At 42.2% G+C, this 25,697-nt stretch overlaps 1 protein-coding gene across 1 annotated transcript in view; it reads right to left on the bottom strand.

Annotated features, from left to right (window-relative positions):
• The window catches only part of LOC122076662, a 109,584-nt gene that overhangs the window by 46,315 nt on the left and 37,572 nt on the right, over positions 1–25,697 (bottom strand). Inside the window, exons 19-22 of the mRNA XM_042642080.1 lie at positions 20,906–20,964; positions 20,691–20,793; positions 13,763–13,951; positions 13,556–13,672 (exon numbers count right to left, since the gene is read on the bottom strand). Of these exons, the coding sequence (XP_042498014.1) occupies positions 13,556–13,672; positions 13,763–13,951; positions 20,691–20,793; positions 20,906–20,964 (468 nt within the window). The remainder of the gene's footprint in view (positions 1–13,555; positions 13,673–13,762; positions 13,952–20,690; positions 20,794–20,905; positions 20,965–25,697) is intronic.

The following is a 25,697-nucleotide window of genomic DNA, read 5'->3' as shown; positions in this document are numbered from 1 at the left end:
AGGCAGCAACAGGGGGAGGCTAGGGATGGGGGATAGTTTCAATGTGAAGGTTCCATAGTTTTTAAGGCGCGGATGCAGTGTAGAGATGATAAGGTAGTGCTCCACCTTACATGAAGTGGCAACTTATGGTTTTTTTTTTTTTTTAACACATTTTAAAATTACTTGATGAAGATTCCACCAAAAATAACCGAAACAAACAAAACAAAAACACGATTCACAAACAAGGTTTGGATTTTGTGAAAGGTTTTAAGAAAGGGCTTTGAGAAAGAATCAAGGAACAAAAGAAAAACCACTAATCTAGGGGACCATTTTGCTCCGGTAGCTGTGAGCTTCATTCTTCTTTGACAGGAGTAGAAATATAGTGGATGACCTTAGGGCTTAGGCACTCATTTTGGCATCATAGAAGTAAGTATAATAAATACTTGCATTTTTTATGTCTTCTTTTCTTTATATTTATAATTTTGTTTCATAATTATGTATTTATATTATATGTTAATATGTTATGATGATTGATAATTGATGATTGATGATTGATGAAGATGAACTTAGTTTATTCACTTTATTGATTTGTTTCTTGATGAATATCTTACATTGGTATGAATATGAACCTTTAATATTTATTTAACATATGAGTCATAGGATTCAACTAGGATTTGAGCCAAATAGATTGGTTTTATAAAAAAATTACACAAGAACGTTTTATTCAATAAGGCGACGCTTTATGCCCGCCTTATCGCTAAGGTGCTCCGAAAGACCCTCAAGCGCTTCCGTCACCTTACCGCCTTAAGAACTATGGAAGGTTCCAAGAGGTTATAATATATCTATTCCTGGCAGAACTGGGCACAGGTTAGGTGTGTGAGGGAGGGACTAGAGTTTGAAGGAAACATCAAAGGAGATGGTTTTCCAAATCTTATCCATAGATCGAGAATTGGAAGACCATCTTTGGATGTTGCGCTCCATCTATATGTGATTGATGGCAGCAAAGGAAGCTATAGGATCCTGAGAAGGTCATGTCAATCCAAATCCACTCCATAGTTATTAAGGCGTTGGTAAGGCGACGCCTAGGCGCTAATGCGGTTGAGAGAGGTTAAGGCAGTAAGCCACTTTATGTTGGGTATGAAAGGTAGCTAAAGTGACGCCTTACGGCAAAGGCAACCGCCTTATGGATTTTTTTAAAAATGATTTGTTTTTTACAACTGATATATGAATATTTCAAAATAGACTTCATGATTGGCAGGTGCATAAATTTTGATGCACATGAGATACACTGGATCAAAACTAATGACTTAAAACTCTACCGAAAAAACACAACATTCTCTCAAAACCCCAAATCGCTCCACAGCCGACGGTGAAGCACTCCAGCGGTCCCTCCTTCGATTCTTCTTCGGTGGCCAGCGGCAAAGGTTCCTTCCCCTTTCTCCAAGTATGTTGTAGTTTATTTTTTTTATTTTTCTGATTTTCATATTCTTTGTGAGAATTTTTTTTTTTTCCGCTCTTCTTTCTTCTCCCTTCTTCTTCCTTCTTTCTTCTTCTTTCATCTTCATCTGTTCATCATAGTCTTACGACTCTCAAGTCTTAATAGTTTTTTTTTCTTACCTACGGTGAGACCGTGAGAGTCGTAAGACTCTTGCTAACGTTGTGTGTTTCTCTTTCCTCTTGCGTCAGCTGTGTGTTTCTCATACCTAGCAATTGAACATTATTGGGATTGATCAAAGTAGGGCCATTACATATATTAGTAATGAACGAATACTACGGCAATAATGGTTATCGTTCCCCTTTATGGCAGGAGAAAAGGCTTCCGTTAATGAGAACTAAGATCCTTTCCCTACGTCTCATTTCTTGATAATTGATTCAAATTATTAGCTCTTAATTTCTCCATTCTTATGCAAGTTCAGAGGGCTTTTCAGATTCCCATTTGGGTAAAACAAACCTTCTTTCTACCATCGCTGGAACTATGAAAGTTTTTGGGTCAGAGATTTTATTCCAGAAGTTCTAGTGAGGGTCTTGTTGCTGTGGTTTTGCTTTACAATCGAAGTGATATTGAATTGATGTTGTTGAACCGAGTTGACCCTTCAGGCAATCTCAATCAAGATGAACCGGGTCCAATTGGATTTTTGGATTCATTAGGATCTTTAGGATTTTATTCTATTTGGAGATTATTTGCAATCTTTTAATTTGGGTAGTTAATAGTCAATTAGGGAGTTACCAGTTGGAGTTTATTTTATTTCTAATTTCCTTAGTTAGAATTTAGGAATTAATTTGAAGTTGCTAATTTTAGTTTTAGATTTTACTAGGCAAGTTTTAATTTTCAGTTATTATATAAGGGCATGTAATCCAAGTTATTAGACAGATTGAAAAGATGAATTGAGTTTGAGTATTTGTGAAGCCTGCGGGCGTGTGTGCGTGATTCTTCTTTCCCCCCCTTTCTTAGTGTGATTTCTCCAGAGATTTCTTCCCTACCGTAAGGGACCTCCATACGAAGTTATTCATCTTGAGGCCAAAATGGGTAGGCATTCCACTCTTCTATTGGTTATTGTTGAGACTTCTACAAATATTTTTGTCAAATTTCCATAGGCAATACTTATGGCATTAAAAGCTTGAGTAGTACAAGTTTTAAGTTTGGTGCTTTAGTTTTGGAACTCCGTAGAATCCATCCTATTCAGTCTGGTGAATATTTATTTAGCATATGAGTAATAGGATTCAACTAGGATTTGAGTCAAATAGAGTGGTTTAATAAAAAAATTACACAGGAACGCTTTAGTCAATAAGGCGGTGGTTTATGCCCGCCTTATTGCTAAGGCGCTCTGAAAGACCCTCAAACGCCTCAGTCACCTTACCGCCTTAATAACTATAATCCACTCTCTGTCAAAAAGAAGAATAGGCCTCGAAGAAGGCCAACACTAGAAGAGGACCAATTTCCAGATGGAGGAAAAGGGGCAAGAGAAGAAGTGGTGATGAATATCCTCAGTCATTAGGACAAAAACAATAGGAGAGGCGCTGGGATATAGCGGTGGATGAGGAAGGCTTGGGTAGGGAGACAATTAGAGACATATACAAAGAGAAAAACTATGGCGAGTAGAGAGATATCTCCAAAAAGTAAAACTATGGCAAGGAATGTCGCCCTTGAACCAAACAAGGTTAGACCAAGGAACCACAGGACCAAAGGTTCGAACAGAAGACCAAGCCGAGGCAGAAAAAAACATCCCATTGGATGAGTGGCTCCAAATGCATTTGTCCTCTCTACCCCAGTGACCAGGAGGAAGAGGGGAGGGAGGACTAGAGATCAAGAAGGAGGGAGAGGGGACCAGCCAAGGGGGGATAGAATGCTGGATATGGTGGCACACTTGGGAATACCCGAAGCATAAATGGTTCTTGGGGAGATCAATGAGGCCAGGATGTATTCCGAGTGCCAAGGGTCCATCCATAAGAAGGTAGTCTAACCATCTGTAATGGAGAAGGAAATGGCATTGAGAGCCAGAGGACGGAGAGAGAATTTTCCTCCAAATCCAGGAACTATCAGGAGGAACCGAGATAGTCCAAAGAGAGTGGCGTTGAGGTGGTGGGAGTGGATCCAGTCAACCCAAATACTCTTGTGATTGGATACGACTTTCCAAATGAGCTTGAGAATACCTGAGTTGACATCTTGGATTCTCCGAATGCCAAGACCACCTTCAGTTTTGGGAAGACAGATCTTGCTCCAACTAAGAGGGTGAAGGAATCTGGAGGTATCCGCTCCTTTCTAAAGGAAGGACCAGAAGATTCTTTCAATGGATTTGATGGTGGTGGCGAGAAGGGAATAGACACCAGACCAGTAAAGATACGTGGATCGGAGAACCAAACGGATGAGGGTAAGACAGCCAGCATAAGAGAGCAACTTGCCCTTCCAGAGCTGGAGTTTCTTCCTCATGATGTCCAGCAAAGGGGAGAAGTAGTGGATGGAGAGCCTAGAGGAGATGACAAGGAGACCCAAGTATTTAACCGGCAGGGACCCTAAAGAGAATCTAGTAACGCCAAGCAGGAGATCACGGGTGTCAGGAGAGACCCCAGAAAGGAAGAGGTTAGATTTGAGTAAGTTGATGCCGAGACCAGAGAGGCTCTCGAAGGATCGAAGAGAGCCCATAATGGTTGAGATGGAGAGAGGATCAAACTTTGGAGAAGATCATGATGTCATCAGCAAAGGCAAGGTGGGTGAGAAGGCTGGATTTACACTTGGGGATAGGAGAGATCAAGTGGAGGTCAATGGCCGATTGGATGGATCTAGATAAGACTTCCAGGAAGAGGGAGAAAAGAAGGGAGAGAGAGGACAGCCTTGTCTAATTCCTCTCCCAGGAGGAAAATAGCCAGCAGGGCTACCATTAACGAGGATAGAGAACATAGGAGAAGAAATACAACAATGAATCCAGTGAACAAAGGAAGGAGGGAAAGACAAGGTCAGGACTCTTGAGATGAAGTCCCAACTAAGGGTGTCAAATGCCTTGTGGGTGTCAATTTTGAGCTAAGCAACAGGGGAATGAGATTTGCGGTCAAAACCATGGACAATCTCGTGACAAAAGATAATGTTGTCAGCAATGCTCTTACTAGCAATGAAAGCGGATTGATTAGGACTGACATGACATTTTTTTATTCTATTGGAGAGAATCTTTACCATAAATTTATAGAGCAAATTGCATAAGGAGATTGGCCGGAAATCATTCATGGAGACCGCTCCCTCCTTTTTGAGAATAAGACAAAGGAAGTGTGGTTGACTCCACGAATCAAATTGGGAGTAAGGAAAAAACTCCGAACTGTATGGATAAGGTCATGCCAGACAATGTTCCAACAAGAGGAGAAGAACCCCATGCTGAAACTGTCCGAGCCAGGGGCTTCATTGGCCCAATGGGAGAGGATAGCTGACAGAATTTCTTCCTCAGAAGGGATGGACTGAAGGTAAGGTAGCTGGTCTTCATAAACAAACTTATTGAAAAGGAAGTGAGCGATGGGGATTATAGGAGCCGAAGGGGGAGGGTGAAGGATGCCTTGAAAATAAGAGACAGCTTCAGCTTTGATGTCCACCGGGTTAGGATCTCAGTGCCAGAGGAAGAGATGAGCTTGGGGATAGAGTTCACATTGTTGCGAGCCTTGAGGGACCTGTGAAAGTAGGCGGTGTTAGAGTCTTCAAGGTCAAGCCATTTGATGCGGGCCTTCTGATGGAGGAAACTTTCTTCCTGACTTAGAAGCAAGGAGAGCTCCGCAGCCAAAGACTTTTCCTCAGCAGCGAGGGAGGGGTTGAGGAGATCAGACTAGATTCTAGATTGGATGGAGGAAAGCCTATGCCGGCAGGATGAGACGCGAGAAGAGATATTGCCAAAGGTGAAAAAATTCCAGGTCTTGAGGGAGGCTTTGACATTCTTAAGCTTCTTGGCTAAGGCAAGGAGGGAGGAAAGAGAGGGGTTAATGGGAATGGTCCAAGCATCCCTCACTAATGGAAGGAACTCAGGGTGAGAGACCAACATATCAAAGAACTTAAAGGGCTTTGGACCAAAGGATCGGAAGGGAAGGTCGTGGATAGAGATAGGGTTATGATCAGAAATCCCCGGAAGCTCAAAACTAGCATGGGAGGAAGGAAATGACTCAAGCCATGATTCATTTACAAGGGCTCTATCTAGTTTACCAGCCACAAGAAGGCTACCAGATCTTCTGTTGTGCTAGGTTAGCTTAACTCCTGACCAACGAAGATCATTAAGGCCAAGGTCCTCAATACAGCCGTTGAAGGAATCAACTGCATGGTGATCTAGGGGGTTTCCTCCATGCTTCTCATGGCTGAATCGGATGACATTGAAGTTACCCACAATGCCCCAAGGGCTAGAGCCCGTAGAGAGGCAAAATAAACGAAGCTCAGCCCATACGGAAGCCCTGCGAGGGGCTAGAATGTGGGCATAGATTATAGAGAGGTAAGAGATGTGGGCACCAGAGGGATGGGAGATGGAGAGGTGAATTGCTTGGGCAGAGGATGAGATGGCATTAATGAGGAGAGACTGGGGATCCCAGAGAACCCAGATTTACCATTGGGGTTGTAGAGGTAATTGGAGATGTGAGACCATGATGGGGCGATAGAAGAGATGATACGCGAGGCATTAGCTTCAAGAACTCTAGTTTTGAGAAGGCAACAAAGATTGGAGAGGGAGGAGCGAAGTGCGAGATCTAATGTCAGCTTGTTTGACAAGGAGTTAAGACCTCGAACATTCCAAACACTCCAAGGGATCATTGGAGACCAGAAGAGTATGGCAGCAATTGTAGAGGAAATTCTCTGGAGAGAGGATCAACAGGCATAGCCAATGACCGGAGAGTTGGTGGAATTAGGATTGACGACAAAAGCTTAGCTTTAATTTCAAAGGAGTTGGAACCTAAATCTTACAAACTGGCCTAGAGTTGGAAGTCCATTTCTTGATATTATGCTCCATCCAAATATAGTTAATGGCGACACTGAGGATGAGCTTTCCCACAACATCACAAAAAGAAGAATCGGAAAAAGACATATCCACCCAAATCCATTCCCTTTGAAACGGGAGGATCCTACAATTTCTTGGCCAACATTTTGCAAAAATCTCTTTCCAAATAGAGGAGTAGAAGAAGCAAGCAAAAAGGAGGATCAATATTCAACAACGGTCCAACAAAGGTAATATAAGGGAGACACTGGGATTTGACAATGGATTAGGAAGGACAACGATGGGAGGCAGTTGGAAGAGCTCTCCAGATGATGAAACTGTGGCAAGGAATGTGGTATTTGAACCAAACGAGCTTGTGCGAAGACAAAAGGGGCCTCGAATCCGAACGAAATCGCAATGTGCCTTAGAATTGAAGGAGCCAAAAGATACAAGGGATCAAATAATATAGTCACCCCTTCCCTAGGGTCTTCTTACAATAGAAGACAAAACATTCCACGCACTATTGAGCAGAGGGAAGGGGGAGGCCGGGAGGCCAATCGCCAATGCTAAGGATTTTAGCCACCTTTGAATGCTTTGGAAGACCCAAACAATAAATAGATCTGGTAATGACCAAGTGAAGGAGAGAACCCCCATACAGTGCCAATGATCGAGCCAGAATAGCCGAAGGTACCATCATCAATTTGGGAGCAGATAGCCCCAAGAGCTATAGGCCAGAGAGCCAAGATATTGTGCCAAACACAAGATGCATCAATCAAAACAGAAGTTGTCCAAATGGAGTCAAAGCAGAGAAAGCCAGAATAGACCCAATCAACCCATATACTTTTGTTCTTGGTCACAACCTTCCATATCAACTTGATAATACCCACCAAGTTGACATCTTTAATTCTCCTCAATCCCAGGCCTCCCTCATCCTTGGGGAGCCAAAAGGTAGCCCAACAAAAAGGGCGAAAAAATCAAGTGGACTTAGTTCCTTTCCAGAGGAAGACAGACATAAGAGGCTCCAATGTTTGGATGACGACTTGACGCAAACCAAAAATTACCAGACCAGTAGATGTAAGACGATTAGAGAATAGAACAGTTATATAAGGACCAAAGCGACCTGCAAAGAGGAAAAGCTTGCCTTTCCAAAGTTGGAGCCTCTTCCAAATGAGATCAAGCATAGGAGTGCAGTGATTGGAAGACAATCTAGTTAGAATTCGAGGCAAGCCTAAGCACCTGATTGGGAGATGGCCAATAGAGAATCTAGTATTGCCTAACAAAGCAGCTCTATCAAAATCAAAGACCCCAGCTAAGAATAAAAGGGATTTCTATCTCCCACTTTCAGAGGCTCTTCTGTCCATCCCCTTCCACTCCTCTCCCCACCCCCACTAATCTCATTAACAAGTTCATCCCTAATGAGTTTCTCCCTTTCCTCCAATCCATCCCCGATGAGGAGGAAATCATCTCGGCCACATTGTCTAATAAGGCCAACAAAGCCCCGGGTCCCGATGGCTTTAGTATGGGCTTCTTCTCAGCCTGCTGGAACACCATTAGAAATGACCACATTCTTGCGATGCGTAGTTTCTTCTACAATCCTAACCAAATTGGTGGGATCAATCACACCTTCATGTGTCTCATCCCCAAGGAGTGTTGTCACCATGAATGACTTCAGATCCATTTCTCTCTGTAATCTACTCTACAAGTTCATTGCCAAAATCCTTGCCACTAGGATCCAAAAAGTCATCGACTCCCTCATTAGTCCAAACCAAATGGCCTTCATTGCGGGTAGGAGCATCTTGGACAACATTATCCTCTGCCATGAGATCGTCTGAGGTTTCGACCACAAATCCCACTCTCTGGCTGCCCTCCTCAAGATTGGCATCCATAAAGCATTTGATACGATCAGTTGGGATTTCATCTCCAACGTCTTGCTTCAAATGTCCTTCCAGCCCTCATTTGTCCACTGGATTCGCTCTTGCATATCCTCCCTTCGCTTCTCTGTTCTAGTTAATGGGAGCCCAACTGGTTATTTTCCCTCAGGTCGCAGCATTCGCCAAGGATGCCCCCTTTCTCCCCTGCTCTTTTCCCTTTCCTTGGAAGTCCTTTCCCATTCCATCCAATCTGCCACTGACCTCCACCTTATTTCTCCCATCCCTAAATGTAAATCCCTTCTCCTCTCCCATTTGGCTTTTACCGATGACATCATGATATTCTCCAATCTTTCCATCCCCACTATCATGTCCACTCTCCAATACTTTGAATCCTTCTCGGGTCTCAGCATCAACCTCATCAAGTCCAATATCTTCCTCTCTAGAGTCTCCCCTAAGGTCCGAGACACCCTTTCTGAGATCACTGGAATCCAGTTGGGTTCATTACCTGTCAAATACTTCGGACTCCCCCTTATCTCCTCCAGGCTCTCTTCTCATCATTGTCCTCCTATGCTTGACAAGCTAAAAAAAAAGCTTCAGCTTTAGAAAGGCAAACTTCACTCCTTCCCCGGCTGTCTTACATTGATTAGATTGGTCCTCCAGTCTATGTATCTTTATTGGTCTGGCACCTATGCCCTTCCTGCCTTTATGATTAAATCCTTAGGTCTCCTTTACTCTTTCCTTTGGAAGGGCTCTGACTCCTCCAAATTCCTTAGGCCTCTCAGGTGGGAGAAGGTCTGTCACCCGAAATCCGAATGTGGGCTAGGGATTAGAAGAATCAAATATGCTAACTCTGCTGGAGTCCTCAAGCTAATCTGGCAAATTGTATCCAAGCATAAAAGCATTTGGGTTGATTGGACCCCTCTGGATTGCTCAAACACAACTCCCTTTGGAATGCCCCTTTCATTTCGGATGCCTCTTGGATCTGGAGAAAGATCCTTGAGAATAGAGCCATATGCCCTCTGTGCAATCTCCTATTCCATAGGAAATGGGCAATCTATCTCTCTTCGGAAGGACCTCGGGCATCCTTTGGGCATCCTATCCCATCTCATTTCTCCCAAAGTTATCTACTCTTTTGGCCTTCCTATCAATGCTTTTGTCTCCGCTATTCTCTCTCCCTCTGGTTGGTCCCCCCTCCTCTTCAGGATCTTTGGACCTCCCTCCCACCTCTCCCCTGGACCATAGAGGAAGAAAAGACAAGTGAATCTGGCTCCCCTCCTCCAATGGAACCTTCATGGAACCTTCACCTCTGTCTCCATTTGGTCTTTTGTCCGAACTCCTCCATCGGTAGTTGCGTGCCACAAGGTTTTGCCTCCACTTGGTCTTTTATCCGAACTCCTTCTTTGGTAGTTCTGTGGCATAAGGTGGTCTGGTTCAAAGGCCATATTCCCTATCATAGCTTTACTTTACCGTGCTGCCTATCCAGCTGTCTCCCCACTCAATCCTTCCTCATTCACCGCCATATCCCAGTCAACCCTTCTTGCTGCCTCTGTCCCCAAGGTATTTAGGATATCTCCCATCTCTTCTTCTCCTGCCCCTTCTCCTACCTCATCTAGAGAATTGTCCTTTCCAAGTGCTAGCTGGCTAGGAGATCCATCCTCCCTTTTGCTAGGGAATGGATATGGATTGACATGACCTCTGGCTCTTCCATTTGTGACACCATTGGTAAATTGGCTTTTTGTGCCACCATTAATCATCTTTGGATGGAGCGGAACATTAGTAGATGGACCCCCAAATCTCGATCTCCGGATAAGATTTGGAAAGCTATCTTCTTTGATGTTTCTTCTAAAGCCCAAACCCTTTAATCTTGTCCTGTTACCAACTCCTGTCGAAATGCCCACATTGTTGCCTCTTGGAACCTTCAGGTTGATCTCATCCATCCCACTTGATGGCTTTTGGCTTCTCCCCCCCCCCCCCCCCCCCCCCCACTTGATGGCATTTGGCTCCCCCCTTTCATGGCAAGCGCCTTTTGTTTTGTAGGTTTGTGATTTTTAGTCTTTGTATTTTGTTTACCTTTTGGAACCTTCTTTGGTTGGACCCTTGGCGTCCAAAAGGCCTCCTTTCGCAGGTTCTAAGTGCGAGAAATATCCACAATTTTGGTCTCCCTAAACACTCTATGGTCGTTGATATCATCAACTCAGGATACTGGGCTGCCCCGGCTCCTACATATGACCAGATAGCTGAAATTTGGTCATCCCTACCATCCATTCCACTTGGGGGGGACCAGAAGGACTGATATTATTCTTTGGAACCATGATCTGACGAGTCAATTCAGTGCAAAATCAGCATGGGATTTCTTTAGAGCTCATGGCCCCCCTCTCCCTGGCATAGACTCATTTGGTTCAAGCATTATATCCCTCGCCAGAGTTTCACCGCCTGGCGGGCCTTAAAAAACTACCTCCCTACGCAAGCATTCCTCATCCATCGAGGAATCCATGCCTCCCCTGCTTGCCACCATTGCTGCTCAGAGCCTGAAGACACGGATCATCTCTTCTTCGATTGCCCTGCCTCTACCACCATTTGGAAGCTTGTTCTCTCCAAATGTTGGCCTGTCAATAGAAGAATTCTCCCCTTGCAAAGGGAATGGATCTGAGTGGACATGGCATTTTAAGGAAAGACCATTTGTGACTACGTGGGAAAGCTCGCCTTCAGTGCCACTTTAAGCCAAATCCGGATGGAAGGAAATCATAGGAAATGGACTTCCAACTCTCGGCCTCTGGGAAAGATTTGGAACTCTATCTTCTTTGACGTCAAAGCCAAGATCTCTAAAGTGTCCTTCACTTGTTCCCCCTCCCCCAGAAATTGTCACATTGTAGCTTCCTGAGAGCTTCCTAGCTCTGTAATTAGGAATCCTGCCTCTTTATGAGTTTTTATCTCCTTTCTAGTACCTTTGTCCTCCATGCCTCTGTGATTAAGTCTATTGAAGGACTCCTCTACTCCTTCCTTTGAAAGGGCTCTGAACCCTCCAAATTCCTTCGGCCTCTCAATTGGAAGAAGTTTTGCCTTCCTAAATACGAAGGAGGATTAGGGATTAAAAGAATCAAAGATGTCAATTCTGTGGGAGTCCTCAAGCTCATCTGAAAGATTACGTCCAAGCATAAAAACATTTAGGTTAATTGATCATCTCTGGGTTGCTCAAGCCTAACTCTCTTTGGATGGCCCCTTCTATATTTGATGCCTCCTAGATTTGGAGAAAGATCTTCGAACATAGGCCCATTGCCCTCTCGTCCATTTCCTTTTCCATCGGCAATGGTCGGACCACCTCTCTTTGGAAGGACCCGTGGCATCCTTCGGGCATCCTGTCTAATCATATATCTCCTAGGGTTATCTACTCTTCCAGTCTACCCGTTAAAGCTTTTGTCTCCTCTATCCTTTCTCCCAGTGGATGGTCCCCTCCCTCCTCTCCCCCTCCTCTCCCCCTCCTCTCCTTGATCTCTAAACCTCCCTCCCTCCTATTCCCCCTGGCCATAGAGGAAGAGAAGATAAATGCAATTGGCTCCCCTCCTTCAATGGGATCTTCTCCTCTGCCTCTGCTTGGTCCTTTGTTTGTACTTCTACCCTGGTGGTCCCATGACATCAGTTAGTCTAATTTAAAGGCCATATTCCCCGACATAGCTTCACTTTATGGCGATGCCTGTCCAACTGTCTCTCTACCCAATCCTTCTTCATTCATCGTCATATCCCCACCAACCCTTCATGTTGGCTCTGTCCCCAGGGTATGGAGGATATCCCCCATCTCTTCTTTTCCTGCCCCTTCTCCTCCCTTGTCTGGAAATCTGTCCTTTCCAAGTCCTGGCCGGCTAGGATATCCATTCTCCCATTTGACAGGGAATAGATTTGGATTTACATGAACTTCTCTGGTACTTCCATCTGTGACACCATTGGTAAATTGGCTTTTTGTGCAACTATTAACCATCTCTAGATGGAGCGTAACATTCGTAGATGGACCCCCAAACGCTCTCCAGATAAGATTTGGAAAGCTATCTACTTCGATATTACTTCCAAAGTCCAAGTCCTTCATACCCGTCCTGTTCCCAATTCCCTTAGAAAAAACCACATCATTACCTCTTGGAACCTGCAGGTGCATCTCATCCCCACCACTTGATCGCTTTCTTCTCCCCCCCCCACCTTTTGCTGTCCCTGGATCGTGATGTTTTGTCATTGTTCTGTTGTTGATTCCCCCTGGGATGGCTTTTCCTTGATCGCTTAAGCCTTCCCTCCCCCCTCCCTCTGTATATTCTTCTCCTCTTGATAATAAATTATCCATTCATAAAATAAAAAAAATAAAAAAGGAGTAAGATGATAGAAAAGAAGATGAGAGGAAGAAGGAATAAAGTAGAGTGCATGGAATGCTTGGGGAGAGAATCAATTTCACTACCCTATATTTACTAACCCGTCAATGATATGTAGAATTACATCAACACCCCCCCCCCACACACTAACATAAAAGCACCTAGGGAGGTAGGAGAGAAAAAATAAAAAACTTATAACAAAGTATAGCCAAGTATCCACAATATTGATTCTCTCCCCTATATTTACTATTTTTATTTTTGCTAAAAGCTCATATGTATTAAAAATAGAATTGAAAAAAGAATTTACAGGAGGCTGATTTAAGAATTAAGCCAGATACACAAAACAGACAGGAGCGAGTCCCCATAATTTACTAACTTGCCAATGATATGTAGACTTACATCAATAACCCCCCTCCCCAACTAACATAAAAGCACCAAGGGAGATAGAAGAGAAAAAATAAGAAGCCTCTAACAAAGTATAGCCAAGTACCCATAATACATTTACTACATGAACTCTAACAATAACGTCTGATTTTACATTGTTACAAATTTAATCATCCAATCTTAGCATTTGACAAGCTGCACAAGCAAGGAAGAAAACTTTCTTAGTGAGGACTGCCAAGAGATCATGGGTACCAAATGACTAGCTTTCAGAATGAGTTCTTCATTATAGTTCTGTAAGTTGGTAGGTTATGGGATTATACTCTACTTCATGTGTCCTCTTCTCTACCATTTTTTTTCTCTTTCCTTTCATTACCATGGAGCTTTGTCTCACTAATTTCACTACCATTTACGATTTTATGTCACTATGTCAGATTCTCACTGAGTAGAAGAGTAGAAAATTTGGCTTGTAGAGTGGGATGGGTTAAGAAAAAAATGTTGAGATCAACCACACAAGTTTGATAACATATCTCAATGACAAGTCGGTTACCTGCAACTGTTTCAACAACAATTCATCATGAATGATGCAAGACTCCAAGGTGACAGTAGATGTAAATTTTTCGAAAACTGATAACGCTTGATGACAATTGGGTGCTGTTATCTTCACCTGTATCATTTGGATCCAAATCAAATAATTACAACTGAGGTCTTCACGAATGAAAACGGAAGATCAAACAATCTGATAAGGATAACTGACCTCAAAATCAGTAAGAAAAATCTCAAAGCATTCATAGAGATCTTGAAGACGGATATTCGGTGATTTATTATTGATAGAAGGAGATTTTATGAAGTCTGCGAAAAAATAACTATGCAGACCTTCAGTGCTTGATGCAGGGGAATCCATCTCCATCCTAGATCTAAAGCGAACCACCCCCACCTCCAAAATCTGCCATATATAATAATTCACATACAACCAAAACAAGAAAAAAGTTTAAGCTGGGACACACTGGGAACACTAGTATTTCCAAGCATAAAGTTAAATTCAAGAGAAAAAAGCCAAAGATCATAGGAGCAAAATAACATTGGCTTCATATGCACATTAAATTTCCCAATTAATAAGAGGGACATGGATGGCATAACCATTACAGTTGAGTCAATCGGCTTGAGAGCAAAATATAAAAATTGATTTTTTGCCAACATATCATTATATTAATCAGAAAAATTGGAGCTGTTAGAAATGAAACTAAGGAAGAAGATATATGAAAATCACATGGCATGATGCATTAAAAAAGAACTTCTTAACCCAGTCAATAATGAAGATTTATCAAAGCTCCAACAGTATATAAAAAATAGGATTGACTGAAGGGGGCAGTCTCCAAGCCAAATCTAAAATTATAAGAAAGAAATAGAGGAAAAGAGAATCTCAGAAAGAAGCAAACACACTAACACAACTGAATCTTAACCCCAAGACAGGACCAGGGGGAGAAGTGCAGACCATGGCTAGATTGAATTCAGAATCAGCATAGTTCAAAATTTTGACTTTGTTAGGCTGGGCCAAAGTCCATCTAAGCGCACAGTGGACTACAATCTCATGGGCATGTTAGTTTGAAGAGCAATCTCTTTCTGGAGATAGCCACTACTGTGTCAGTTATAAACTGGGGATCCTGAATGCTGTGAGTTGACAAATTGAGCAATAAGTTGGAGAACAGGTAAAGAAAGAAATATCCCCACCCTAGTTGTACCAGGGGTCCAGGAGTAAGAATGAAATACAACTTATGAAAAGAGTATAGAAAATGAAGAAAAGATGCAATTTTTTTCTATGGAGATTTAATAATATAAACAAGGGAGAAATTTAAAGAAAATAAGTTCAACAATTAAGAATTGAACCAAACTTCAGCTGACTAATCTATAGGTGCCACCGAATCTGATAGTAAAATTCTGATTTATCATTTTAAAAAAAAAATGAGATCTTCTGTTGAATTAGCAGTTTCATGGCCAAATGCAATGAACACAAAATTCCAAATGCAATGAACATAATAATAATATCAGAACACTGAATGTCCTTGTCTTGAAGATGATAAATGTAAACTGGTTAAATGAAACCAAGCAATATGCTTTTAGTTTGATTAACCAAAAGAAATCTCCTGGAGAAGGAATTTCATGCACTGTTTACTGAAGTTGGGCAAAAAAAAGGGGGCCTAATTACATCAGGTTCTGAGGACCATTAGGTTGAGTCCTTTTCCAGTGCAGAGATCTCATCATTTTCATTTACAGTTTACCTCTCTAGTGTTAGCATGAAGGTTTAGGCTCCATGGGCAGGTTCTTAGCTTTGGAGCTTGTCTGAGGTAATGCATGTGATGTAGATCAACTGAGGAAGATAAGAAAGGTCCTGCCAGCCAGACAGCACAGCACAATAAGCCAGGAAACTAACCCTTTCGACCCACCTTTGTTCCAATATCGTGGGCCAGGTTTAGGCCTATCATTACAGTAGTTCATGGCTACATACGTTGTATGGGGGCTTATTAGAAAATCTTGTTTTCTTATTTGTTTCTATTCTAATTATTGTATGTTTAGTAGTAGGTTCTTACTACATATTACTTTCTAGTTGTGATAGATAGCAATTTATTATACTAGGTAGGACTCTCTCATTAAGTCCACCTGATGCTTTATGTAGTTTCTAAATGTTCTCTAAATTGAGTTGTATCTGAAAGTTAGATGTTAGGATGCTATTAGTTTCTAATTTAAACACTTTACTACTTTGAAAGGGGCTTCCTTCTCCACGCAAGAGGGGCTCCTAGCTTTATGCTTGGTTTGCCGTGAAAGACAGTGAGGGTGAAAGACCCTAACGGTTGGTGAGAGACCGAAAAAGGACATAGTTGGGAGGCCTTGGTGATGTCCCTTCTTCTAGTTATCTCTCTTCTTCTATCTTGTTAGTTTCCATCTAGCCTAGGATTTCACAAAGTTCTTCCAAGTTTATTTCAGTTTCTTTGCTGTTAATACCTTTCTGATCCTGTGGGATTTTCATCACATGTTCTACTATTATACTGTTGATGGTAAGATTTAACAACCATTGAAGTATCAGGTTGTCATTGGTCAAACAGATCTGTGATCAAATTTCCAATCCCCAAGGCCGTATTTGGATCCTTTGGAACCCCTCAAAAATTCAGGTCACCCTTTCCGGCTCCTCTTCTCAACCCCAACCCCCCCCCCAAAAAAAAAAAAAAATGCATGCATCTTAACATCTTCATTCCCATCTTGCTTTCACTGTGATTTATGCCCCAAACAGAGCTTCTGATCGCACTCAGCTTTGGTCGCACCTCCGAATTCTGGCCCCCAAGTTGATCCCCTCCCCTGGGGTCTGGGCTGCTACTTCAATATTTTTTTTGGGTGAATAAATAATTCATTACCAAGCAAAGAAAGAAGGAATACAGCCCCTAGAAAGGGGAGGGGGAAGAAATAGGACTAACTCATAAGGAATTACCAATCGTGATGATGCGACTTCAATGTTGTCAGAGCTGCCCATGAAAAATAAGGGGAGTCACCGATTGACTGTCCTGAGATAGATGCTTTCAACTCCTATCTCGAGGACATCAGTGTGCATGACCTCAGATGGTCAGGCACAAAGCTCTCCTGGCATAACGACAGGAGTAGTCCTGCCAAGATCGCCTGCAAGCTAGATCAGATCCTCATCAATGATCCTTGGCTATCCCAGTTTCCCTCTTCCAGTGCCATGTTTGGTCTTCCTAGTATTTCTGACCACTCCCCTATCTCTCTCCTCATCTATCTCTACAAATCCTTTGCCCAAACCTTTCAAATTCTATGACATGTGGGTTCGGCATCTAGATTTCCTCCCCCTTGTCAGGGAAGGCTGGTGTATCCCTGTCCAATCCCATTCCTCTCCTCTCACTGCTTTTGCCAACCAACTCAAGAATGTTAAGACTACCCTCAAAGCCTGGAACACCTCCACCTTTGGCAATATCTCCTCTAGGGTCTCGGACTGCAGAGAGAAGTTAACCTCCATCCAAGCCAAACTCCAAGATGACCTCCATAACCCCATCCTTGCTTCGGAGGAGTTAGTTGCCTCTCTTGAGCTCTATTCCCTCCTATCCAAAGCGGATAGCTTCCTCAAGCAGAATTCCTGCATTAAATGGCTAGAGCTTGGAGATTGAAACACTACCTACTTCCATAGATCTCTCAAGGTCAAACCCAACCTCAATTCCATCCCCAAGATTTTGCTGAAGATGGTTCCATCCTTCTCGGCCATAATGAGATCAAAAATGAAGCCAAGGGTTTCTTTCAAATCTCTTTAACCCCACTTCCCCCCTTCCTTCCCCTCTCCTCCTTCCCTTCTGGTCTAATCAATAAATTCATTCCCCCTCACATATTTGCCTCCCTCCAACTATCAGCCAATCACCCTCTGATGAGGAGATCTCTATTGTTGTTCTTGGTCATAAGAGCAACAAAGACCCGGGTCACAACAGCTTCAGCATGGGATTTTTCTCTGCCTACTGGGATATTATCAAGCATGATCCCTTAAAGAGATTTGAGATATCTATGGCTAACTTCAGGCCTATTTCTCTCTGCAACCTCCTCTACAAATTCATTGCCAAGATCCTGGCTGATAGGATTCATCTCGTGGTTGACTCTTTTGTCAGTCCCAACCAATGCGCTTTCATAGTGAGGCGAAGCATTGTAGATAACATCATCAAGAAATTGTTAGAGGCTTCCATCGCAAATCCCATTCGCACACCGCCCTTATGAAGATTGACATCCATAAAGCTTTTAACTCCATCAGTTGGGATTTTATCTCCAAAGTGCTCCAAGTCATGGCTCCCCACCCCCAACTTCATCAATTGGATACATCTTTGCTTCTCCTCTCTCGTTTCTCTGTCGTTGCCAATGGTAGCCTAGCAGGGATCTTTTCTTCCTCGGTTGGGATCCGACAAGGTTGCCCTCTCTCCCCCTTTCTCTCTGGAGGTTCTCCCGTTCTCTCCAATCTTCTACTGATCTTCACCTCATTTCCCCCCTTCCAAAGTGTAAGGCTATCAATCTCACCCACATTGCTTTTGCCAATGATCTCATGATCTTTTCCAAAGCTGATCCCCACTCCATCCAATCCATTGTGTCCTCCCTTCTTCTCTTTGAGAAGTTGTCTGGTCTTCGCATTAATCTCCTTAAGTCTAACCTCTTCCTTGCTGGAGTTTTGGACCCCTTAAAATCCTCCCTCCTAATCTATATCCGACTTCTCCTTCAGTACCCTTTTAGTCAAGTATCTTGGTCTCCCTCTCATCTCCTCTAGGCTCTCTGTCCACCATTGCTACCCCTTGTTGAATCTCATCCGCAAGAAGCTCCAACTTTGAAAAGGCAAACTCTTATCCTATGTGGGTCGTCTTATTCTCATCAAATTTGTGCTCCAATCTTACTATATTTATTGGTCCGAAATATTCAGACTCCCCCAATCTATTATCAAGGTTGTGAACTCTCTCTCATATGCTCGCTCCTTCCTTTGGAAAGGGAATGATATAGGCAGATTCCTCCACCTCATTAGTTCTAAGTCTGTTTGTCTTCCCAAGTTTGAAGGTGGCCCTGACATTCGTCGGATCAAGGATATCAATTCCGCTGGGATTCTGAAGTTAATTTGGAATATCACATTATCACTTCCAAGCAGAAGAGCATTTGGGTTTCCAGGGTCTACTCCTCCCCCCTTTGCAAGATTTCTCTCTGGACCGTCCCCTTCCTTCAGATGCCTCTTGGCTCCGGCGCAACATCTTATCTCTTCGGCCAATCTCTATCCAAGCTATCCACTCCTCTATCTATGATGGCCTCTCCACTTCAATTTGGCTTGATAACTGACATCCCAAAAGGGTTCTCCTATCTCTTGTCGATTCCATATCGGTCTACATTCTAGTTTGGATAAGTACTACTCGGTCTCCTTGATTATCTCCATTGATGGCTGCTCCCCCCTTCCGCTCCCCCCTCCTTGATCTCTGGCCTTCCTCGCCTCCCCTTCCTCATGGGCATAGGGGAAGAAGTGATAAAATCATTTGGTCTCCCTCCTCCTTTCGTTCCTTTAGCTCCTCCTCTGGCTGGTACTTTATCTATTACCCTTCCCCCCTCATCCCTTAGCGGAAAATATTTTGGTTCCCTGGACATATCCCTCGCCATAGCTTCACCATGTAGAGAGCCATTTTCTAATTGCCTCCCCACTCAATCAGTTCTCCTCTCTTGGCACATCCCTGCTTCTCTCTCTTGTTGTCAATGATGGAACAGTTCTAAAGACACTGATTACTTACCTTTTCTTCAGTTGTCCCTTCACCTCCAAAATTTGAAAGCATGTCCTTAAAGTTATTGGCCTGTCAGGAGAAGATTTCTCCCTCTTTCTAGAGAATGGATTTGGATAGATATGACGTTTGTTGGGACTTTTATATGTGATGCTGTAGGGAAGTTAGCCTTCTACGTGACCATCAATCATATTTGGATGGAGCGAAATCTTCGTAGATGGACTTCCAATTCTCGTTCTTTCAAATTGATTTACAAAGCCATCTTATATGATGTTAGCTCTAAATTAAATATGTTGCCCCCCTTCCCCAGTCGCGACTCCCCAAGGAACAGGCTCATTGTTGTTTCGTGGGAACCCCCATTCCCATATCTCCTCCCGCTCTACTTTATTCATTGGGCTCTCCCCCCCCTCCCTTTTGTTCCTTCCCCTTTGGTAATGAATTTATTTATTCACCAAAAAGAAAAGAGACCTGTGACACCTCTGTTTATGTTATATCTCTGCTCTGTTTAGCCTATCATTACCATACCTTCTAAGTCAGACCTTTAGATCTCAACAGTAGTTTGGAGGATTAATCACTGCTCCCAAGAGGGTACTCAACTGAAGTCTGAAGACAATCTGGCTAGCTGACTGATCAGTACTTTTAGTCACTAAATCTGGTTGCTACTTGCTAATACTGTGAACTTGTGGTCTGAGGTATTTAATAATTGGATGGTTTGCCTTTTTACATATTTTAATTAACTCATGGAATAATGTTTCTGTACATATTCTAGTGTTAATCTGTCATATTGATGTGGAGATTGAAGGAAAAAGTTTTCCTACACCAGTAGGGTGGGAAGGAAACTCACACCCCTATCGACAAATTTGAAAATACCCCCCCTCCCAGTCATCTAACATTCGATGGCCATGTCCAAGGAATTATTCCTTCACCATGGGTTAAGGGAAACTGGATCAGAGATTTAAAGCTGTTTCTAAATCTGAAACCTGGATTTTAGAATTTAATTTCATCCTGTGGCCATAACTTAGAATTCAACCATTGGATTTTCATCCTCTTTGGAGAGATTGAGGTACTGTTAGCTATCTACACCTGACCTAAGTTTGTGGTTGATCTGAACCTTCGATTGGGGATTACTTTAGGTGTTCTACCTGCTGCTGGTTTTGTGAGCCCTCTGATCCTATTGGGTAGGATTCTGAATTCTACAGTGATGTTAGATAGAATCCACCAGCATGCTGTTGGCAGGAGCGCATCCAGATTTAGTTGTACTCAGGTCCTTTTCCTATGTTGTTTTGCCCTTCCTCGTGCTTTTACTATACTACCTGGATATCCTCCTTTCATAATAAAACAATTTTCTGCTGCCACGTAGCAGGAAAAAAGAAAATGCAGAGCAGATTCTATCCAGGAAATTACCAATATTCGTGATCCAGAATCATCATTTTTCCATGGAAATTTTATGATCACATTACTGAAATTGACATCCCATCTAATTTTTGCACGATTCAACAAGATGTACCTAAAGAAAATAGAAAATAAATACATTGTTAGAAATAAAAACGCAAAAACCTTAGCAATGTTCGTGGAGAAGTAATTAACATATACAGATTTCAACTGAAAAGGAAACTCACTCAGCTTTTGATAACAGTCGAATGCTAGTATCTTCAAACCCATTGAGCGACAGGAGAACCTGTAGTTACAAAAGACAAAGTTCACAAAAAATACAAATAAAAAAAAAATTTATTCAGCCTGTACTCATCATATTTTCATGAAAAGCAAGCAAGCCATTATGTGCAGTCACAGACTGCACGGTCTCAGTGACCATAACCAATTACCGTGGGACAAGAAGGTTGTGTTTAGTTGCTTTCTTGGATGAAATTATTAAAATAAAAAAACAAAGGAAATAAAATTCTTTCACCAGTTGTTTGGTTGTACAAGAAAATCAAGAGAAAGTTGTCCAAGAATTGCAATTATTACTCCCCACTTTGTGAGAGGGAACGCATGACCAATTTCCTCCAAACTTTCGTTTCCTTGTGTTTTTTATGCAGGCAAAGGTTGCAAATCTAATAGATTAGGCTTAACTAAAATCAATTTTGAGTTCCCATTAGATTACATCTGTCATGGACCAAGTATGCATGTGTTTTCTGTTGTAATAGACCAGTTCTATTAGTGCATATGATGGGGTAGTCGGTCCTATTTGAGATTTTAGTTTCTATTTCAGTCCTAGCAGTTTCTAGAAGTTCCGATTTTCTGTTTTCTATAAGGTTTAGGCCAGGTGGAGCCAAATTGAGTTTCAATTTTTGGGTTATTTCTAGTTTTTTAACAGCGCTTGAGAAACTGGTTCCAGAAGTTTTAGAAAGTTTCTATTTTCAGATCCTTTGGTTCTTGGAAAAGTTTCTAACCTACAAGAAGTGATTAACATTAGAAAACTAGGAATCTAGAAGTCAGTTAGTCTGCAAGTAAGGGCTTAAGGCTGTAATATTCATAGTTGTCACAGCATCTAGGCAACCCAATCCATTGGAGAGATCCTGACACATGGCAACACCAACAAGGTGACCAAGACACCTGAGCACCTAGGCAACGCCTTGACAAGAAGGTTTTAAAAATCGATCTCGCCAGCCATCTCGCTATCCCAAAAAAAGGAGATCTGGCGAGATCTCGCCTTGTAGTTTTTGGGAGGTCGACTCGCTGGTAGATCTCGGTGGGCATATGGCTTTTATAGGCCCTGAAACTATGTATTCACCCTATTTTAACCATTCTAAACACAATGGAAACATCAGATTTGCAAAAAACAAACTCGGAATGGAACTTTGACTTCGTACCCTATGTAAGTAGTCTCCAACTCTTTGGACCTTAGGCTAGTATGCTCTACTCCACAATCCACATTCCAAAATCAACACATGACACAACAAAATCATAAGAATTTAAAAGACATCATATATAAGAAAAGTAACTCCAAATGTAGATGAGGAGGAAATATTCCCTACTCTTTAAGCTTCAATGAGTGTAGGATTGGAGATCATCAAGCGAAAGCACCAAAGTCCTTGCTCCTTGGAGTTTTTTCTTCAAAAAAGTAGAAAGAGAAGCGAGATTTGGCAAGATTTAGCTAGATCTCGAAATCTCGCTCGAGATTTGGTCGTTTTCTGCCTTGCCAGTTGGGCCATCTCGCCTTTTGAAAATAACAAGATCTCGCCGAGTTCTCAAACCATGCTTGACAACTCAAATTAGCTATGGAAGTAAATGGAATTTGAGTAACAAAATTGATGTTGCATGCTTATTCTGGTGTGGATTCACTGACAGTGTAGAGGTGGACTACAAAACCTAAGAGTGGATTCTCCAGAGCACTATAGGTGGATTCCTAATTTCACCTTTTATAATCATTATTTCTCAACAACGAGTTTATCAAGTCAATTTTTATGCTTTCACCCCATTTGCAGATGCTCCATTTTCTAAACCAGTTTCAGCTTGTTGATTTATCATAGTTGTCAAGGCATCAAGGTGACACAAGGGTGTTGGTGGGGGCCGTGACACAAGGCGACACCAACAAGGCAGCTAGACGCCCGTCTAGGCTATGCCTTGACTACTATGGATTTTATTCATAACTTCATATTTCAAAAACTTTTTTTTTTTTATTTGGATGAATAAATAATTCATTACCAAGTGAGAAAAGAAAATACAAGGGAAAAAAGGGGGGGAGGGGGGAAGGCCGTGGCCAACAACAGGCCAAAGGCCAACAAAAAAGGCCTAAGGTCAACAAAAGCAAAACAAAAACTAGCTCACTAACAACCAAAAGCAAAGCTCCCAAAAGGCTAGCAATCAGGGGGGGAAGGGGGCCAACACCCAGAATCCAAAAAGCCATCAAGTCGGTTGGGTAAAGTCAACCTGAAGGTTCCAAGAAGCAATGATGTGGGAATTTCTGTAGGTGTTCTAACAAGCCGGGACTAGAGGGAGGAGGCTTTGGACGTGACATCAAAGTAGATAGTTTACCAAATCTTATCCAGGGAACGGGATTTGGAAGTCCATCTACGCATGTTACACTCCCTCCAGAGGTGGTTGATGGTAGCATTAATAGCCAGTTTACCTATAGTGTCACAGATGGAAGGGCCAGAGAATGTCATGTCAATCCAGTTCCATTCCCTATTAAAAGGGAGGATATATCTTCTGGTCCGCCGGCATTTGGACAAAACAGCTTTCCAGATGAGAGAAGAGAAAGGGCAAGCAAAGAAGAGGTGAGGAATGTCCTCCGAGCCATTCGAGCAAAGGGAGCAAGCAAGGTTGAGAGGGATGTGGCGGTGGATTAGAAAGGATTGCGTGGGCAGGCATTTGGACAGGCATCTCCATAGAGTGAAACCATGGCGAGGAATATGGCCTTTGAACCAAACAACCTTGTGCCACGGAACAATCGGGGAAGGGTGGCGGATGAAAGACCAGGCAGAAGAGGAAGAGAAGGAGCCATTCGAGGAGGGGATCCAAATTCATTTATCTTCACGACCTCGATGGCTGGGGGGGAGAGAGGGAAGGAAGGACCAAATGTCAAGGAGGGGGGAGAAGGAGGGAGGGGACCAGCCTGAAGGAGAGAGAATAGAGAAAAGAGAGGCAATGGCTGGGATGCCGGAAGAGTAAATGACTCTAGGAGAAATATGCCGTTGAAGCCTACTTAGGTCTCAAATTATAAAACACTAGAGTTATTCCAAGGTTTCCAAATTCGAAACCTACTTCCTTCAAAACATATGTTTTATTACTCAACGATTGTAGGATCAAAATTTCCTCAAAACAAAACATATTGTGAAAATTTCAGCGAAACACAGAAATCCATCATTCATTCAATGTCGTAAATCATTTTGATTCAACAAATCGAGGCGACTTATTCACGAAATTTCGCGAAATCTTAAACTATATGTCCAAGCCATAAGTAGGGGTCTTGGACTCCACTCAACCTATTCACAGTCCAATCTGAACCCTGAATTCTAAAATATCACAAATTCACATTTCTGCCCTATGCTGGAATTTAACTGTTTTTTGTGAGCAGAACATCTCAAAGATCATTACCTGTTTAGTACTTCCCAAGGTTCGGAATTTCACATTTAGCCTCAATTTTTCCCTTTGTGGAAACCTCCGATATGTTTCGGCAAAATGGGAAAAAATGGGAGCGAAAATGGTCCACTTCACCTAAAATGAGAGAAATGGCCATTTTGAGGCCCCAACACTGGAATTTTTCCATGAAACTTCAAGGAGTGCCTATTTAAGAGTGAATACTCGTGTTTGAATCTTAGGTTGGAAATTAATAAAAAAAAAAAAAAAGGGCAAATACACTTATAACACAACATCCATCAACACGGGTAGTTTGGCTTCGGATACAATGTTTCTAGAGTCTATTCTAGCCTACTATATAATTTCCCTTATGTAACCTATTAAACAGATCATGATTCAAGATTTTCTTGTATTTCAATTTTGCTCGGCCAAGTTCACTCGGCTTTGTGCCGCAAAACTTGCCAAAAATGGATTTCAATCGGCCAAGTTTCTCACGGACAGTGCCAATATGTTGCCACCGGAATCAAGATCTGGTGAGTTGTAGAAACTGCACAATGAGAACCGCACAAAAGAGGCACAGAGCAGACTTTGAGGGGTAATCTCTGATGCCTAAGTCAGATCTGTGCAACATTGAAGAACAGAAACAAGAGAAATAGCTACAAGGGCGAGTTGTGGAATGAAATACCAGGTGCTCTTCATTCCCTATTTATTAAGTACGGCCAGGTAGAGTCCTTATTGGAATGGGAGATTTACTCCAAATAGAAAAGTAGGTCGGTGCGGTGTTTCCCTGGCACAAGAGTAGGGTTTCGATCCTTCTCAATCATGGAGACTTCGTGCCTTTTTCCCAAAAATAAAATTTTTATAGAGAAAAAGGGGTTAAGTATGTAGTGATTAAGCTTTAAGTTTTTATATGTTAGATATCACAGGAAGATCTACGACTTCATGGAGTCAGTTTTATTTTCATTTTTGATTAACTTTTCAACTTTTTTCTGGTTTAAATTTTGATTTTCTTACAACAACGCTCTGAAAAAATTAGTATAACACTTAGTGGTTGACTGTTAACTTATGGAGTCATAGACACCCATAGTTGTAATACTTGTACACTTGTACGTGTATGGTGTACCTACAGTCGTAAGTTGTAACATACTGACATTTAATAATATTAACTTATTTTTCTTCATTTGTAAATTGCGATTGCATATTTTAATTGTCTTCATTTATTATTGTATGCTATAAGTTATCAGACTAAATTATGTGTAGCATAGGCTACATTTAGAAATATACAGCCAAGGTACATCATACATTGCCAACCTAGGGTACAAAATCAAATTAAAGTTTTGAGTGTGTTTTAATAATCTAAAGGTTAGGGTTTCCATGAATTTTCAAGCCAAA

Source organism: Macadamia integrifolia, chromosome 4 (genome assembly GCF_013358625.1).
Source record: "Macadamia integrifolia cultivar HAES 741 chromosome 4, SCU_Mint_v3, whole genome shotgun sequence".
NCBI classification, from domain to species: domain Eukaryota; kingdom Viridiplantae; phylum Streptophyta; class Magnoliopsida; order Proteales; family Proteaceae; genus Macadamia; species Macadamia integrifolia.
Note: the sequence above shows the minus strand (reverse complement) of the source record. Positions and strands in the feature narration are given on the sequence as shown.